The following is a 15,972-nucleotide window of genomic DNA, read 5'->3' on the forward strand; positions in this document are numbered from 1 at the left end:
GTCCCACGTGTCCTCCTTGTGTCCCCACGTGCCAACGTCCCCAATGTCCCCAATGTCCCCAATTCCCCCAGTGTCCCCAATGCATCCCCAATGTCCCCATTGTCCCCAGGCCCGTGTCGTGGACGCCGCTGCCCGCCTGGTGGCCCGGCAGGTGGCCCTGGTGTCCCCAATGTCCCCAATGTCCCCAATGTCCCCAATGTCCCCAGGCCCGTGTCGCGGACGCCGCTGCCCGCCTGGTGGCCCCAATGTGTCCCCAATGTGTCCCCAATGTGTCCCAATGTCCCCAATGTGTCCCCATTGTCCCCAGGCCCGTGTCGCGGACGCCGCTGCCCGCCTGGTGGCCCGGCAGGTGTCCCCAATGTGTCCCCAATGTCCCCAATGTGTCCCCAATGTGTCCCCAATGTCCCCAGGCCCGTGTCACCGACGCCACTGCCCACCTGGTGTCCCCAATGTCCCCCCAATGTCCCCAATGTCCCCATTGCTGTCCCCAGGCCCGTGTCACGGACGCCGCTGCCCGCCTGGTGGCCCGGCAGGTGTCCCCAATGTCCCCAATGTCCCCAGTGTCCCCAATGTCCCCAGGCCCGTGTCACCGACGCCGCTGCCCGCCTGGTGTCCCCAATGTCCCCAATGTGTCCCCAATGTCCCCAATGTCCCCAGGCCCGTGTCACCGACACCGCTGCCCGCCTGGTGGCCCGGCAGGTGTCCCCAATGTCCCCAATGTGTCCCCAATGTCCCCAATGTCCCCAATGTCCCCAGGCCCGTGTCGCGGACACCGCTGCCCGTTTGGTGGCCCGGCAGGTGGCCCTGGTGTCCCCAATGTCCCCAATGTCCCCAATGTGTCCCCAATGTCCCCAGGCCCGTGTCACCGACGCCGCTGCCCGCCTGGTGGCCCGGCAGGTGGCCCTGGTGTCCCCAATGTGTCCCCAATGTCCCCAATGTCCCCAGGCCCGTGTCACCGACGCCGCTGCCCGCCTGGTGGCCCGGCAGGTGGCCCTGGTGTCCCCAATGTGTCCCCAATGTCCCCAATGTCCCCAGGCCCGTGTCGCGGACGCCGCTGCCCGCCTGGTGGCCCGGCAGGTGGCCCTGGTGGCCGCGGGCACTGCCCGGCTGCTGGCCCAGGCCGCCTCCTGCGCCGGGAGCTCGAGGACGTCGGGGACGGCGCCCGCCGCCACCGCAGGAATCGCGAATGCGGCGCGGCTCAGGGCGCGGCTCAGGTGGGCGGCGGCCACACAGGGGACCCCATAGAGACCCCATAGAGACCCTATAGAGACCCTATAGACCCTATGGAGACCCTATGGGGTCTATGGACCCTATAGAGACCCTATAGAGACCATATGGGTCTATGGACCCTATAGAGACCCTATGGGGTCTATGGACCCTATAGAGACCCTATGGACCCTATAGAGACCTCATGGACCCTATGAGACCCTATGGGGGCTATGGACCCTATAGAGACCCTATAGAGACCCTATGGAGACCCTATAGAGACCCTATAGAGACCATATGGGGGCTATGGACCCTATAGAGACCCTATAGAGACCCTATAGAGACCCCATGGGCCCTATGGACCCTATGGGCACTATAGAGACCCTATAGACCCTACAGAGACTCCATGGGCCCTATAGAGACCCCATAGAGACCCCATGGACCCTATGGAGACCCTATAGAGATCCTATGGACCCTATAGAGACCATATGGGGGCTATGGACCCTATAGAGACCCTATGGACCCTATGGACCCTATAGAGACACTATGGAGACCCTATAGAGACCCCATAGAGACCCTATGGAGACCCCATAGAGACCCCATGGGCCCTATAGAGACCCCACAGGCCCTACGGACCCTATGGACCCTATAGAGACCCTATGGAGACCCCATGGGCCCTGTAGAGCCCCTATGGGCCCTATAGGGACTCTAGAGGGGCTATAGAGACCCTATGGGCCCTATGGACCCTATGGACCCTATAGAGACCCCATGGACCCTATGGAGACCCTATAGACCCTATAGTGACCATATGGACCCCATGGGCCCTATAGAGACCCTATGGGGGCTATGGACCCTATAGAGACCCTATGGAGACCCTATAGACCCTATTGACCCTATAGAGACCCAATGGGCCCTATGGACCCTATAGAGACCCTATAGAGACCCCATGGGGGCTATGGACCCTATAGAGACCCTATGGAGACCCTATAGACCCTATGGACCCTATAGAGACCCTATGGAGACCCTATAGACCCTATAGAGACCCCATGGACCTATAGAACCACTATGGACCCTACAGACCCTATAGAACCCTATGGGCCCTATGGTATCCGTGGGGTCCCTATGGGGTTTATGGGGTCCCTATGGGGTCTATGGGGTCTCTATGGGGTATTGGGGTCCCTATGGGGTATTGGGGTCCCTATGAGGTCCCTATGAGGTATTGGGGTCCCTCTGGGGTCTGTGGGGTGTCTGTGGGGTCTATGGGGTTTCTGTGGGGTTTCCATGGGATATTGGGGTCCCTATGGGGTCTGTGGGGTTTCCATGGGATATTGGGGTCCCTATGAGGTATTGGGGTCCCTATGGGGTCTGTGGGGTCCCTATGGGGTCCCTATGGGTCTGTGGGGTTTCCATGGGATATTGGGGTCCCTATGGGGTCTGTGGGGTCCCTATGGGGTCCCTATGGGTCTGTGGGGTTTCCATGGGATATTGGGGTCCCTATGGGGTCTGTGGGGTTTCCATGGGATCTATGGGGTTTCTGTGGGGTTTCCATGGGATATTGGGGTCCCTATGGGGTCTGTGGGGTCCCTATGGGGTCTGTGGGGTCCCTTATGGGGTCTATGGGGTTTCTGTGGGGTTTCCATGGGGTCTATGGGGTTTATGGATATTGGGGTTCTCTATGGGGTCTATGGGGTTTATGGGATATTGGGGTTCTCTATGGGGTTTCTGTGGGTCTGTGGGGTCCCTCTGGGGTCTGTGGGGTCCCTGTGGGGTCTGTGGGGTCCCTGTGGGGTCTATGGCGTCTCTGTGGGATATTGGGGCTCCCTATGGGGTCTGTGGGGTCTCTGTGGGGTTTCCATGGGATATTGGGGTCCCTGTGGGGTCTATGGGGTTTATGGATATTGGGGTCCCTATGGGGTCTGTGGGGTCTCTATGGGGTCTGTGAGGTTTATGGGGTCTCTATGGGATATTGGGGTCCCTATGGGGTTTATGGGGTGTCAGTGGGGTCTATGGGGTTTCCATGGGATATTGGGGTCCCTATGGGGTCCCTATGAGGTATTGGGGTCCCTATGGGGTCTGTGGGGTCCCCTATGGGGTCTATGGGGTTTCTGTGGGGTTTCCATGGGATATTGGGGTCCCTATGGGGTCTGTGGGGTTTATGGGATATTGGGGCTCCCTATGGGGTCTGTGGGATCTCTATGGGGTCTGTGAGGTTTATGGGGTCTCTATGGGATATGGGGGTCCTATGGGGTCCCTATGAGGTATTGGGGTCCCTATGGGGTCTGTGGGGTCCCCTATGGGATCTATGGGGTTTCTGTGGGTTTCCATGGGATATTGGGGTCCCTATGGGGTCTGTGGGGTTTCCATGGGATCTATGGGTTTCTGTGGGGTTTCCATGGGATATTGGGGTCCCTATGGGGTCTGTGGGGTCCCTATGGGGTCTGTGGGGTCCCTATGGGGTCTATGGGGTTTCTGTGGGTTTCCATGGGGTCTATGGGGTTTATGGGATATTGGGGTTCTCTATGGGGTCTATGGGGTTTATGGGATATTGGGGTTCTCTATGGGGTTTCTGTTGGTCTGTGGGGTCTCTGTGGGGTCTGTGGGTCCCTGTGGGGTCTATGGGGTCTCTGTGGGATATTGGGGCTCCCTATGGGGTCTGTGGGGTCTCTGTGGGGTTTCCATGGGATATTGGGGTTCTCTATGGGGTCTGTGGGGTTTATGGGATATTGGGGTCCCTATGGGTCTGTGGGGTCCCTCTGGGGTCTGTGGGGTCCCCTATGGGGTCTATGGGGTTTCTGTGGGGTTTCCATGGGATATTGGGGTCCCTATGGGGTCTGTGGGTCCCTCTGGAGTCTGTGGGGTCCCCTATGGGGTCTATGGGGTTTCTGTGGGGTTTCCATGGGATATTGGGGTCCCTATGGGGGTTGTAGGGTTTCTGTGGGATATTGGGGTTCTCTATGGGGTTTCTGTGGGTCTGTGGGTCTCTGTGGGTCTCACCCCGTCCCCCCGCCAGGTGTGACCCCATGAACCTGTCCCGCACGGTCCGGCGGATGCTGCGCGACAGCGACAGCGACAGCAGCGACAGCGACAGCGGCGACAGCGGCGACAGCGACAGCGGCGACAGCGACAGCGGCCACGCCCCCCCAGACCCCGCCCCCGGCGCTGGGGACACCCCTGAACCCAAACCCAATTGGGTTTTTTTTTAATCACAATTGGGGGTTGAAATCCCCCAAAACCCCCCAAAATCCCCCAAAATTTGGGGACACCCCAAAACTTTGTCCTCATTGTGGGGGCTGAAACCCCCCAATAAACCCCCACGATTCCAACAAATCCTCCCCAGTCTGTTCGGGGGGTGGGCGAGACCCTTTTTATCCCAGTTTAGGGGGTTAAATCTCCCCAAAAACCCCAAAAAGCCCCAAAATCTCCCAAAATCTGTCGGGAGGGGGCGCGGCGCGCCCGCGGGGGAGGGGGCGTGGCTCGCATAGCTAATGAGGCGGGGGCGCGGCTCGCCCGACCAATCACAACGCGGCATGCAAATGAGGCGCGGCCTCGGCGGGCGCCGTTCTCGCGGCCCCCGCGAGTTCTCGCGAGACTTCCGGGGAGGCCGCGGCGGCGGCGGCGGGATGGGAGCGCCGAGGTGGGGCCGGGAAAGGGGGGGCGAAAACGGGGCAAAAGCGGGGAAGAACGGGCAAAAAGCGGGAAAAAACGGCGGAACGGGACGGGAGGGGGTGTGGGGAGGCGGGTCAGGCCGTTCTGGGGGGATGTCAGGCCCGTTGAGCGGGGAGAGCGGGGCAGGCCCTGCGTGAGGGGGTGGGGGGGGGCAGGGCCGCGCTGAGGGAGGAGGGGCGGGGGTGACACTGAGGGGGTTTGGGGGTGACACTGAGGGGGTTTGGGGGTGACACTGAGGGGGTTTTGGGGGTGTCCAGGGGTTTTGGGGAGCCCAGTGACACCCCTGTACCCGCAGATGCCCCGGCACTGCTCCGCCGCCGGCTGCTGCACCCGCGACACCCGCGACACTCGCGGCAGAGGCATCTCCTTCCACCGGTGAGGGCAGCGAGGGGACACCCCCAGACCCCCGAGCCTCCCCCGCAACCGTGCCCGCCTTCCTGTCACCGCTGTCACCTCCGTGATCCCCCTCCTGTCACCGCTGTCACCTCGCCCTCTGCAATGGGCTGTCCCAGGTGTCACCTCCCCCCGCCCCAGCTCAGGAATGGGCTGTCCCAGGTGTCAGCCCCCCCCCCTTCCTTTAACAATGGGCTGTCCCAGGTGTCACCTGCCCTTAGCAACGGCTGGCACAGGTGTCACACCGCCCCCCTCAGGAATGGCCTGTCCCAGCTGTCACACCCCCCTTTAACAATGGGCTGTCCCAGGTGTCACCCCCTCCTCAGGAATGGGCTGTCCCAGGTGTGTCTGGGCTGTCCCAGGTGTGTCTGTCCCCCCCCATTTCAGCAATGGGCTGTCCCAGGTGGGTCTGGGCTGTCCCAGGTGTGTCTGTCCCCCCCCATTTCAGCAATGGGCTGTCCCAGGTGTGTCCCAGGTGTGTCTGCCCCCCCCCCCCCCGTTTGAGGGATGGTTCGGCCCTGTCCCCCTGTAAGGGCCCGGCTGGACTGTTCCATTCCCAGGTGCATGGGGGTGGGGGGGAAGGCTCAGTCCTCACGGCTCACCTGTGTCACCTGTGTCACCTACTGTCACCTGTGTGTCACCTACTGTCACCTGTGTCACCTGTGTCACCTGTGTGTCACCATGTCACCTGTGTGCCACCTGTGTGTGATCTGTGTGCCACCTGTGTGCCACCTGCGTCCTTCCTGTGTCTCCCGTGTCCCCATCCTCTTGTGTCCTCTCCCACTCCTGTGTCCCCCTGTCACCGGTGTCACCCCCAGGAATGGCCAGTCTCTGTCCATGTCCCCGTGTCCCCAATGTCCCCTCAGTGTCCCCAGTGTCCCCGTGTCCCCATGTCCCTGTTGCTGTCCCAATGTCCCCATTGATGTCCCCTCAATGTCCCCATTATTGTCCCCATTGGTGTCCCCAGGCTGCTGCAGCGTGACGACCCCTGTCGGGGACAGTCCCCAATGTCCCCATGACATGTCCCCATGCCATGTCCCCTCAGTGTCCCCAATGTCCCCATTGCTGTCCCCAGGCTGCCACAGCAGGACAACCCCCAGCAGGCTCAGTCCCTGATGTCCCCTCAGTGTCCCAGTTTCCCCATTGATGTCCCCGATGTCCCCAATGCTCTCAACATCCCCAATGTCCCCAATGTCCCCTCAGTGTCCCCACGTCCCCATTGATGTCCCCAATGTCCCCATTAATGTCCCCTGTTGTCCCAGGCTGCTGCGGTGGACAGCCCCCATCAGGCGCAGTCCCCGATGTCCCCGTACAATGTCCCCATGCAATGTCCCTGTCCCCATACAATGTCCCCAATGTCCCCTCCGTGTCCCCAATGTCCCCTCCGTGTCCCCAATGTCCCCTCAGTGTCCCCACTGTTGTCCCCAGGCTGCCCTGCCGTGACGACCCCTGTTGGGCGCAGTCCCCAATGTCCCCAATGTCCCCATTAATGTCCCCTCAATGTCCCCAATGTCACCATTAATGTCCTCATTAATGTCCCCATTGCTGTTCCCAATGTCCCCAGTGTCCCCTCAATGTCCCCATTAATGTCCCCATTGCTGTCCCCTCAATGTCCCCAGTGTCCCCTCAGTGTCCCCACTGTTGTCCCCAGGCTGCCCTGCCGTGACGACCCCTGTTGGGTGCAGTCCCCAATGTCCCTGTTGGTGTCCCCGTACAATGTCCCTGTCCCTGTACAGTGTCCCCAATGTCCCCAATGTCCCCATTAATGTCATTGTCCCCAGGCTGCCCCACCGTGATGACCCCCATCGTGTGCAGTGGTTGGAGAACAGCCGGGGGGCACAGTCCCCAATGTCCCCAATGTCCCCAATGTCCCTGTACAATGCCCCCAATGTCCCTAGGCTGCCCCGCCGTGACGACCCGCGCCGTGCTCAGTGGTTGGAGAACAGCCGGGGGTGCTGTCCCCAATGTCCCTGTACAATGTCCCCATTGCTGTCCCATTGCTGTCCCCATTGCTGTCCCAATGTCCCCAATGTCCCCAATGTCCCCATTGTCACTGTCCCCAGGTTACCCCGCCGTGACGATCCCCGCCGTGCCCAGTGGTTGGAGAACAGCCGGGGGGTGCTGTCCCCAATGTCCCTGTACAATGTCCCATTGCTGTCCCCAATGTCCCTGTCCCCAATGTCCCTGTCCCCATACAATGTCCCCAATGTCCCCAATGTCCCCAATGTCCCCAGGTTACCCCGCCGTGACGACCCCCGCCGCGCTCAGTGGTTGGAGAACAGCCGGGGGGCGCAGTCCCCAATGTCCCTGTACAATGTCCCCATTGCTGTCCCCAATGTCCCTGTCCCCATACAATGTCCCCAATGTCCCCATTGTCCCCAGGTTACCCCGCCGTGACGATCCCCGCCGTGCCCAGTGGTTGGAGAACAGCCGTCGCCGGGACCCGTCCGGGGGCGGGCGCTGGGACCCCAGCTCCAAGTACATCTACTTCTGCTCCCAGCACTTCGAGAGCACCTGCTTCGAGCTCGTGGGCTACAGGTGTGTGTGTGCAGGGGGGTACAGGGGTGTGTGTGTACAGGTGTGTGTGTGCGGGGGGGGTGTACAGGTGTGATAACGGGTGTGATAAGAGGTGTGTGTGTGCAGGTGTGTGTGTGCAGGGGGGTACAGGTGTGTTTACATGTGTGCACAGGTGTGTACAGGTGTGTCCCCCTGTTTTCCAGGTGTGTACAGGTGTGTACAGGTGTGTCACAGGTGTCTACAGGTGTGTGTCACAGGTGTGTACAGGTGTGTGTACAGGTGTGTACAGGTGTGTGTGCAGGGGGTGCAGGGGTGTACAGGTGCGTGTACAGGTGTGATAACAGCTGTTTGTGTGCAGGTGTGTGTGCAGCTGTGTACAGGTGTGTGCACAGTTGTGTCATAGGTGTGCACAGGTGTATACAGGTGTGCACAGGTGTGCACAGTTATGTCACAGGTATGTACAGGTGTGCTCGGTGTGCACAGGTCTGTACAGTTATGTCACAGGTGTGTACAGGTGTGATAACAGGTTTGTGCAGGTGTGTCATAGGTGTGCACAGGTGTGTACATGTGTGTACAGGTGTGTGTACAGGTGTGTACAGGTATGTACAGGTGTGCACAGGCGTGTACAGGTGTACAGGTGTGCACAGGTGTGCACAGGTGTGTACAGGTGTGTACAGGTGTGTACAGGTGTCACAGCTGAGTCCTGGGGTCACTGTTGTGTCCTGGGGGCTTCTGGTGAGTTTGGGGGGGCTCCAGGTGAATTTGGGGGGAGCTCCAGGTGAGTTTGGGGGGAGCTCCAGGTGAATTTGGGGGGGCTCCAGGTGAGTTTGGGGAGCTCCAGGTGAATTTGGGGGGGCCCCAGGTGGGGGAAACCCCCAGCGATTTCAGGTTCTCCCCCCAGGTGTTGGGGTCCCCCCCAGGTTTTTGGGGTTCCCCCCCAGGTTTTTGGGGTCCCCCCAGGTATTTTTGGGGTCCCCCCCAGGTTTTTGGGGTCCCCCCCAGGTATTCCAGGACCCCCCCAGGTATTTCAGGGTCTCCTTTAAAAGGTTTTGGGGTCCTCCCAGGTTTTTGGAGTCCTCCCCAGGTTTTTGGGGTCCCCCAGGTGTTGGATCCCCCCAGGTTTTTGGGATCCCCCCAGGTATTTTTGGGGTCCCCCCCAGGTTTTTGGGGTCCCCCCCAGGTATTTCAGGGTCTCCTTTAAAAGATATTGGGGTCCCCCCAGGTTTTTGGGGTCCCCCAGGTTTTTGGGGTCCCCCCAGGTTTTTGGGGTCCCCCCAGGTATTCCAGGACTCTCCCCAAGTATTTCATGGTCTCCCCCCATTTTTAGGAATCCCCTGACCCCCCCCAGGTTTTTGGGGTGCCCCTGATCCCCCATTTTGGGGTCCCCCCAGGTATTTTTGGGGTGTTTTGGGGTGTTTTGGGGTGCCCCTGACCCCGTTTTCCCCCATTTCCCAGTGGTTATCACCGCCTGAAAGAGGGGGCCGTGCCCACCGTGTTCGCCCCCCATTTTGGGGTCTCCCCAGGTATTTTGGGGTCCCCAGGTATTTTGGGGTCCCCCAGGTATTTTTGGGGTATTTTTGGGGTGTTTTGGGGTGCCCCTGACCCCGTTTTCCCCCCGTTTCCCAGTGGTTATCACCGCCTGAAGGAGGGGGCCGTGCCCACCGTGTTCACCCCCATTTTGGGGTCTCCCCAGGTATTTTGGGGTCTCCCCAGGTATTTTAGGGTCTCCCCAGGTATTTTGGGGTCCCCCCCGGTTTTTGGGGTGCCCCTGACCCCGTTTTCCCCCCGTTTCCCAGTGGTTATCACCGCCTGAAGGAGAGTTATCACCGCCTGAAGGAGGGGGCCGTGCCCACCGTGTTCACCCCCATTTTGGGGTCTCCCCAGGTATTTTGGGGTCTCCCCAGGTATTTTAGGGTCTCCCCAGGTATTTTGGGGTCCCCCCCGGTTTTTGGGGTGCCCCTGACCCCGTTTTCCCCCCGTTTCCCAGTGGTTATCACCGCCTGAAGGAGGGGGCCGTGCCCACCGTGTTCGCCCCCGGCCCCTCCCGGCCCCCCCGGCCCCCCAAGCCCCCCCCGGATCGGGACCCCCCGAGACCCCCGCGGGGCGCCCGCAGGTGGAGGTGATCGAGGGGGGGGGTTTTGGGGGGATTTTGGGTGGGATTTTGGGGGGATTTTGGGGAATTTTGGGGGGATTTGGGGAATTTTCGGGGGATTTTGGGAATTTTGGGGGATTTTGGGGGATTTTGGGGGGTTTGGGGCTCCCCCAGTTCATCCAGTACAGCCGGGCCCTGTGGGACCCCCGGACCCCCCCCTCATTTTCCTTGACCCCCCCCCAATTCCCCTTGGCCCCTCCCACCCCCGAGACCCCACCCCCAATTCCCCCTGGCCCCTCCCACCCCTGAGACCCCACCCCCAATTCCCCCTGGCTCCTCCCACTCCGGGACCCCCCATCCCCAATTCCCCCTGACCCCTCCACCACTGGGACCCACCCCCAATTCCCCCTGGCCCCACCCACCCTGAGACCCCACCCCCAATTCCCCCTGGCCCCTCCCACCCCTGAGACCCTCCCCAATTCCCTTGGCCCCTCCCACCCCTGAGACCCCACCCCCAATTCCCCCTGGCCCCTCCCACCCCTGAGACCCTCCCCCCAATTCCCCAACCCCTCCCACCCCTGAGACCCCACCCCCAATTCCCCCTGGCCCCTCCCACCCCTGGGACCCCTCCCCCAATTCCCCCTGGCCCCTCCCACTCCTGAGACCCCACCCCCAATTCCCTTTGGCCCCTTCATGACCCCCCCCCCCTTCCCCAGGACCCCCATTTCCCCCTGGCCCCTCCCACCCCTGAGACCCCTCCCACAATTCCCTTGGCCCCTCCCACCCCTGGGATGCCCCACCCCCAATTCCCCTTGGCCCCTCCCATCCCGGGACCCTCGGGACGCTCTGGGGATGTTTTGGGTCTCTCCAGGGGGATTTTGGGGTCTTTTCAGAGCTTTTTTGGGGTCTTTACGGGAATATTTTTGGGGTCTTTCTGGGGATAATTTTGGGGTCTCTCCAGGGATGTTTTTGGGGCTCTTTCCGTGGGTATTTTGGGGTCTCTCTGTGGCTATTTTGGGGTCTCTCTGGGAATAATTTTGGGGTGTCTCCAGGGCTATTTTGGGGTCTCTCTGGGACTATTTTTGGGGTCTCTCCAGGGTTATTTTGGGGTCTTTCCGGGGCTATTTTAGGGTCTCTCTGGGGATAATTTTGGGGTCTCTCCAGGGGTATTTTGGGGGTCTCTCTGGGGATATTTTGGGGGTCTCTCCAGGGAGATTTTGGGGTTTCTCCATGGGTATTTCGGGGTCTCTCTGGGGATAATTCTGGGGTCACTTCAGGGATGTTTTTGGGGGTGTCTCCGTGGGTATTTCGGGGCTCTCTCCATGGGGTATTTTGGGGTCTCTCCGGGGATATTTTGGGGTCTTTCTGGGGATATTTTTGGGTCTTTCCGGAGCTGTTTTGGGGTCTCTCCGGGGAATATTTTGGGGTCTTTCCGGGTATATTTTTGGGGTCTTTCCGGGGCTATTTTGGGGTCTCTCTGATGCTGTTTTGGGATCTCTCTGGAGCTATTTTGGGGTCTCCCCAGGGATGTTTTTGGGGCTCTCTCCGTGGGTATTTTGGGGTCTCTCTGGGGCTGTTTTTGGGGGGTTTCTCTGGGGCTTTTTGGGGTCTTTCCGGGGCTATTTTGGGGTCGCTCCAGGGATATTTTTGGGGTCTCTCTGGGGGCTATTTTGGGGGTCCTCTCTAGGGGGATTTTGGGGTTTCTCCGGGGCTATTTTGGGGTTTTTCCAGGAATATTTTTGGGGTTTCTCCGGGGGTATTTGGGTTGTCTCCGGAGCTGGTTTTGGGTCTCTCTGGGGCTATTTTGGGGTCTCTCTGGGGATAATTCTGGGGTCTCTCCAGGGGTATTTTGGGGTCTCTCCATGGGTATTTTGGGGTCTTTCTCTGGGGGTATTTTAGGGTCTCTCCGGGGATAATTTTGGGGTCTCTCCAGGGATGTTTTTGGGGGTGTCTCTGGGGCTTTTTTGGGGTCTCTCTCAGGCTATTTTGGGGTCTTTCCGGGAATATTTTTGGGGTCTCTCCGTGGCTATTTTAGGGCCTCTCCAGTGATAATTTGGGGTCTTTCTGGGGATAATTCTGGGGTCTCTCCCGGGATGTTTCTGGGGTGTCTCCAGGGCTATTTCGGGGGTCTCTCCACGGGTATTTTGGGGTCTTTTCAGAGCTTTTTTGGGGTCTTTCAGGAATATTTTGGGGTCTTTCCGGAGCTGTTTTGGGGTCTCTCCAGGGGGATTTTGGGGTCTCTCCGGGGCTATTTTGGGGTCTTTCTGGGAATATTTTTGGGGTCTTTCTGAGGATAATTTGGGGTCTCTCCGGGGATATTTTAGGGTCTCTCCGTGGGCATTTTGGGGTCTCTCTGGGGCTATTTTGGAGTCTCTCCGGAATTTTTTGGGGTCTTTCCGGAGCTGTTTTGGGGTCTCTCCGGTGATAATTTTGGGGTTTTTTCGGGCTATTTTAGGGTCTCTCTGGGGATAATTTTGGGGTCTTTCCAGAGCTATTTTGGGGTCTCTCCGTGGGTATTTTGGGTATTTTGGGGTCTCTCCGTGGGTGTTTTGGGGGGGGTTTCTCCGGGGCTTTTTTGGGGTCTCTCTGGGGCTGTTTTGGGGTCTCTCTGGGGATAATTTTGGGGGTGTCTCCAGGGCTATTTTGGGGTCTCTCTGGGGCTATTTTGGGGGTCTCTCCAGGGAGATTTTGGGGTTTCTCCATGGATATTTTGGGGTCTCTCTGGGGATAATTCTGGGGTCACTTCAGGGATGTTTTTGGGGTGTCTCCGTGGTATTTCGGGGCTCTCTCCGTGGGTATTTTGGGGTCTCTCTGGGGCTATTTTGGGGTCTTTCTGGGAATATTTTGGGGTCTTTCCGGGGCTATTTTGGAGTCTCTCTGATGCTATTTTGGGATCTCTCTGGGGCTATTTTGGGGGTCTCTCCAGGGATGTTTTTGGGGCTCTCTCCGTGGGTATTTTGTGGTCTCTCTGGGCTATTTTGGGGTCTCTCTAGGGCTGTTTTGGGGGGTTTCTCCGGGGCTTTTTTGGGGTCTCTTTGATGCTATTTTGGGGTCTTTCCGGGAATATTTTTGGGGTCTTTCCGGAGCTATTTTAGGGCCTCTCCAGTGATAATTTTGGGGTCTCTCTGGGGATAATTCTGGGGTCTCTCAGGGATGTTTTTGGGGGTCTCTCCACGGTATTTTGGGGTCTCTCCGGTGATAATTTTGGGGTCTCTCTGGGGCTGTTTTGGGGGTTTTCTCTGGGGCTTTTTTGGGGTCTTTCCGGGGCTATTTTGGGGTCTCTCCAGGGATATTTTTGGGGTCTCTCTGGGGCTATTTTGGGGGTCTCTCTAGGGGGATTTTGGGTTTCTCCGGGGCTATTTTGGGGTTTTTCCAGGAATATTTTTGGGGTTTCTCCGGGGGTATTTGGGTTGTCTCCGAGCTGGTTTTGGGTCTCTCTGGGGCTATTTTGGGGTCTCTCTGGGGGTATTTGGGGTCTCTCTGGGGATAATTCTGGGGTCACTTCAGCGATATTTTTGGGGTTGTCCCGGGGCTATTTTGGGGGTCTCTCCGGGAGTATTTTGGGGTCTTTTCAGAGCTTTTTGGGGTCTTTCCAGGAATATTTTTGGGGTCTTTCTGGAGCTTTTTTGGGGTCTCTCCAGGGGGATTTTGGGGTCTCTCCGGGGCTATTTTGGGGTCTTTCTGGGAATATTTTTGGGTCTTTCTGAGGATAATTTGGGGGTCTCTCCAGGGATATTTTAGGGTCTCTCCGTGGGCATTTTGGGGTCTCTCTGGGGCTATTTTGGGGTCTTTCTGGGAATATTTTTGGGGTCTTTCCAGAGCTGTTTTGGGTCTTTCCGGGAATATTTTTGGGGGCTCTCCGATGCTATTTTGGGGGTCTCTCTGATGGTATTTTGGGGGTGTCCCCGGGGCTATTTTGGGGTTTCTCCGGGGCTAATTTGAGAGTCTCTCTGATGGTATTTTTGGGGGTCTCTCCGATGCTATTTTGGGATCTCTCTCTGGGTTATTTGGGGTCTCTCCAGGATTATTTCGGGGCTATTTCCAGGGGCATTTTGGTGTCTCTCCGGGCTATTTTGGGGCTCTCTCTCCGGACTGACCCCCCTCTCCCCCCTCTCCCCACAGACGCGACCCCCCCCCAGCCCCCGCCGCCCCCCCGGTCCCCTCGACGTCTCCTGCTTCCCGCGAGACTCCAAAGACCCCGGCCCGCCCCCGGCCGGCACCCACGGCGGGGTCCCGGCCCTGCCCGGCCCCTCGGGCTCCATCCAGAGACCCCTCCTGGTGGCCAACGGGCGACGGAGCGGCCGCCACCACCCCGGCCCTGCCCGAGGGAGCGCCCCGACCCCCGCGGGACCCCCGGCACCGCCGGCGCCGCCGTCGCCGTCGCTGTCATGCTGCGGCTGCCGCCCCGGGCCGGCTCGTACATCCAGAGCGAGCACAGCTACCAGGTGGGCAGCGCCCTGCTCTGGAAGCGCCGCGCCGAGGCCGCGCTGGACGCGCTGGACAAAGCCCAGAGGCAGCTCCAGGCCGGGAAACGCCGCGAGCAGCGGCTGAGGCTGCGCCTGGCGGAGCTGCAGAGGGAGCGCAGGCCGGCCCCGAGCCGCGGAGGAGCTCCAAGGAGCGCCTGGAGGTGATCGGGGATGGAGGAGGAGGAGGAGGAGGAGTTGGAGGTTTGTAAATAAAGGATTTTACCCTGAGGGTGCGGCTGGTGGAGCTCCAGGGGGGAGGGGAGAGCGGAGGAGCTCCAAGGAGCCCGTGGAGCTCTGCAAGGAGAGGAGAGCAGAGGAGCTCCAAGGAGCCCGTGGAGCTCCAAGGAGCCGTGGAGCTCCGCAAGGAGAGGAGAGCAGAGGAGCTCCAAGGAGCCCGTGGAGCTCCACAAGGAGAAGAGAGCGGAGGAGCTCCAAGGAGCCCGTGGAGCTCCAGGGGGAAGGGAGAGCGGAGGAGCTTCCAAGGAGCCCGTGGGCTCCACAAGGAGAAGAGAGTGGAGGAGCTCCAAGGAGCGCCTGGAGCTCCACAAGGAGAGGAGAGCGAGGAGCTCCAAGGAGCCCGTGGAGCTCCGCAAGGAGACGAGAGTGGAAGAGCTCCAAGGAACCCGTGAGCTCCACAAGGAGATGAGAGCGGAGGAGCTCCAAGGGAGCACCCGGAGCTGCTTGGAGATGGAGGAGGAGGGCGGTGAGGAACTGGAGGAGCTCCGAGGCTCGGAGGCGGCGCGGAGGTTTGGAAATAAAAGATTTCGCCATGAGGGTGCGGGCTGGAGGAGCTCCAGGGGGAAGGGAGAGCGGGCACCGAGCCGTGGAGCTGCGGCCGGTGGAGCTCCACATGGAGGGGAGAGCGGAGGAGCTCCAAGGGCCCCGTGGAGCTGTGGCGTGGAGCTCCAGAGGGAGCACAGAGCCAGCCCCGAGCCGCGGAGGAGCTCTGAGGAGCCCGTGGAGCTCCACAGGGAGGGGGAGAGCGGAGGAGCTCCAAGGAGCAGAGAGGGGAGAGTGGACCCCAAACCACGGAGGAGCTCCAAGGAGCACCTGGAGCTGCTCGGGGATGCTGGAGGAGGAGGAGGAAGAGGAGGAGGAGGAGGAGGAGGGCGGTGAGGAGTTGGAGGTTTGTAATAAAGGATTTTGCCCTGGGGATTTTGCGGCTGGTGGAGCTCCAGAGGAAAGGGATTAAAAGGGATTAACCCTAATTAACCTTTGCTAATTACCCTGCGGCCGTCAGCACCGCAGAGCCACCAGAGGAGCCGCTACAACCCCAAAGAAAATTCAAAAATGGAATGAAGGGTTTAATTTCTATCAACTCTCAAGGTGCTCCAGACCTCCCCAAAGTCCCTAATTAATCCCTAATTAGTCTTTGCTAATTACCCAGGGGCCATCAGCGCCCTGGGGCCACCGCGGAGCCCCCCCCGAGGAGCCTCTGCAACCCCAAAAAGACTCAAAAATGGGAATTCAGGGTTCGGTTCCACCAACTCCGCGGTGCTCCAGACCTCCCCGAAGTGCTTTAATTAACCCCTAATTAACCTTTGCTAATTACCGTGGGGTCATCAGCGCCCTGGAACCACCATGGAGCCGCTACAATCCCCAAAAAGACCCAAATCCCAAAAATCCTCTTTG

The 15,972-nt window shown here is 59.6% G+C and overlaps 1 protein-coding gene across 1 annotated transcript; it reads left to right on the forward strand.

Annotated features, from left to right (window-relative positions):
• Positions 1-4,707: 4,707 nt before the first annotated feature.
• Positions 4,708-14,568, forward strand: LOC129134010 (THAP domain-containing protein 7-like). The gene is given in 6 exon segments (XM_077170944.1): positions 4,708-4,840; positions 5,168-5,247; positions 7,648-7,803; positions 9,770-9,904; positions 13,999-14,258; positions 14,261-14,568. Coding segments are annotated over 5 exon segments (876 nt in total). The 5' UTR covers positions 4,708-4,840; the 3' UTR covers positions 14,506-14,568.
• The last annotated feature ends 1,404 nt before the right edge of the window (positions 14,569-15,972 follow it).

Source organism: Agelaius phoeniceus, chromosome 37 (assembly GCF_051311805.1).
Source record: "Agelaius phoeniceus isolate bAgePho1 chromosome 37, bAgePho1.hap1, whole genome shotgun sequence".
In the NCBI taxonomy this organism is placed as follows: domain Eukaryota; kingdom Metazoa; phylum Chordata; class Aves; order Passeriformes; family Icteridae; genus Agelaius; species Agelaius phoeniceus.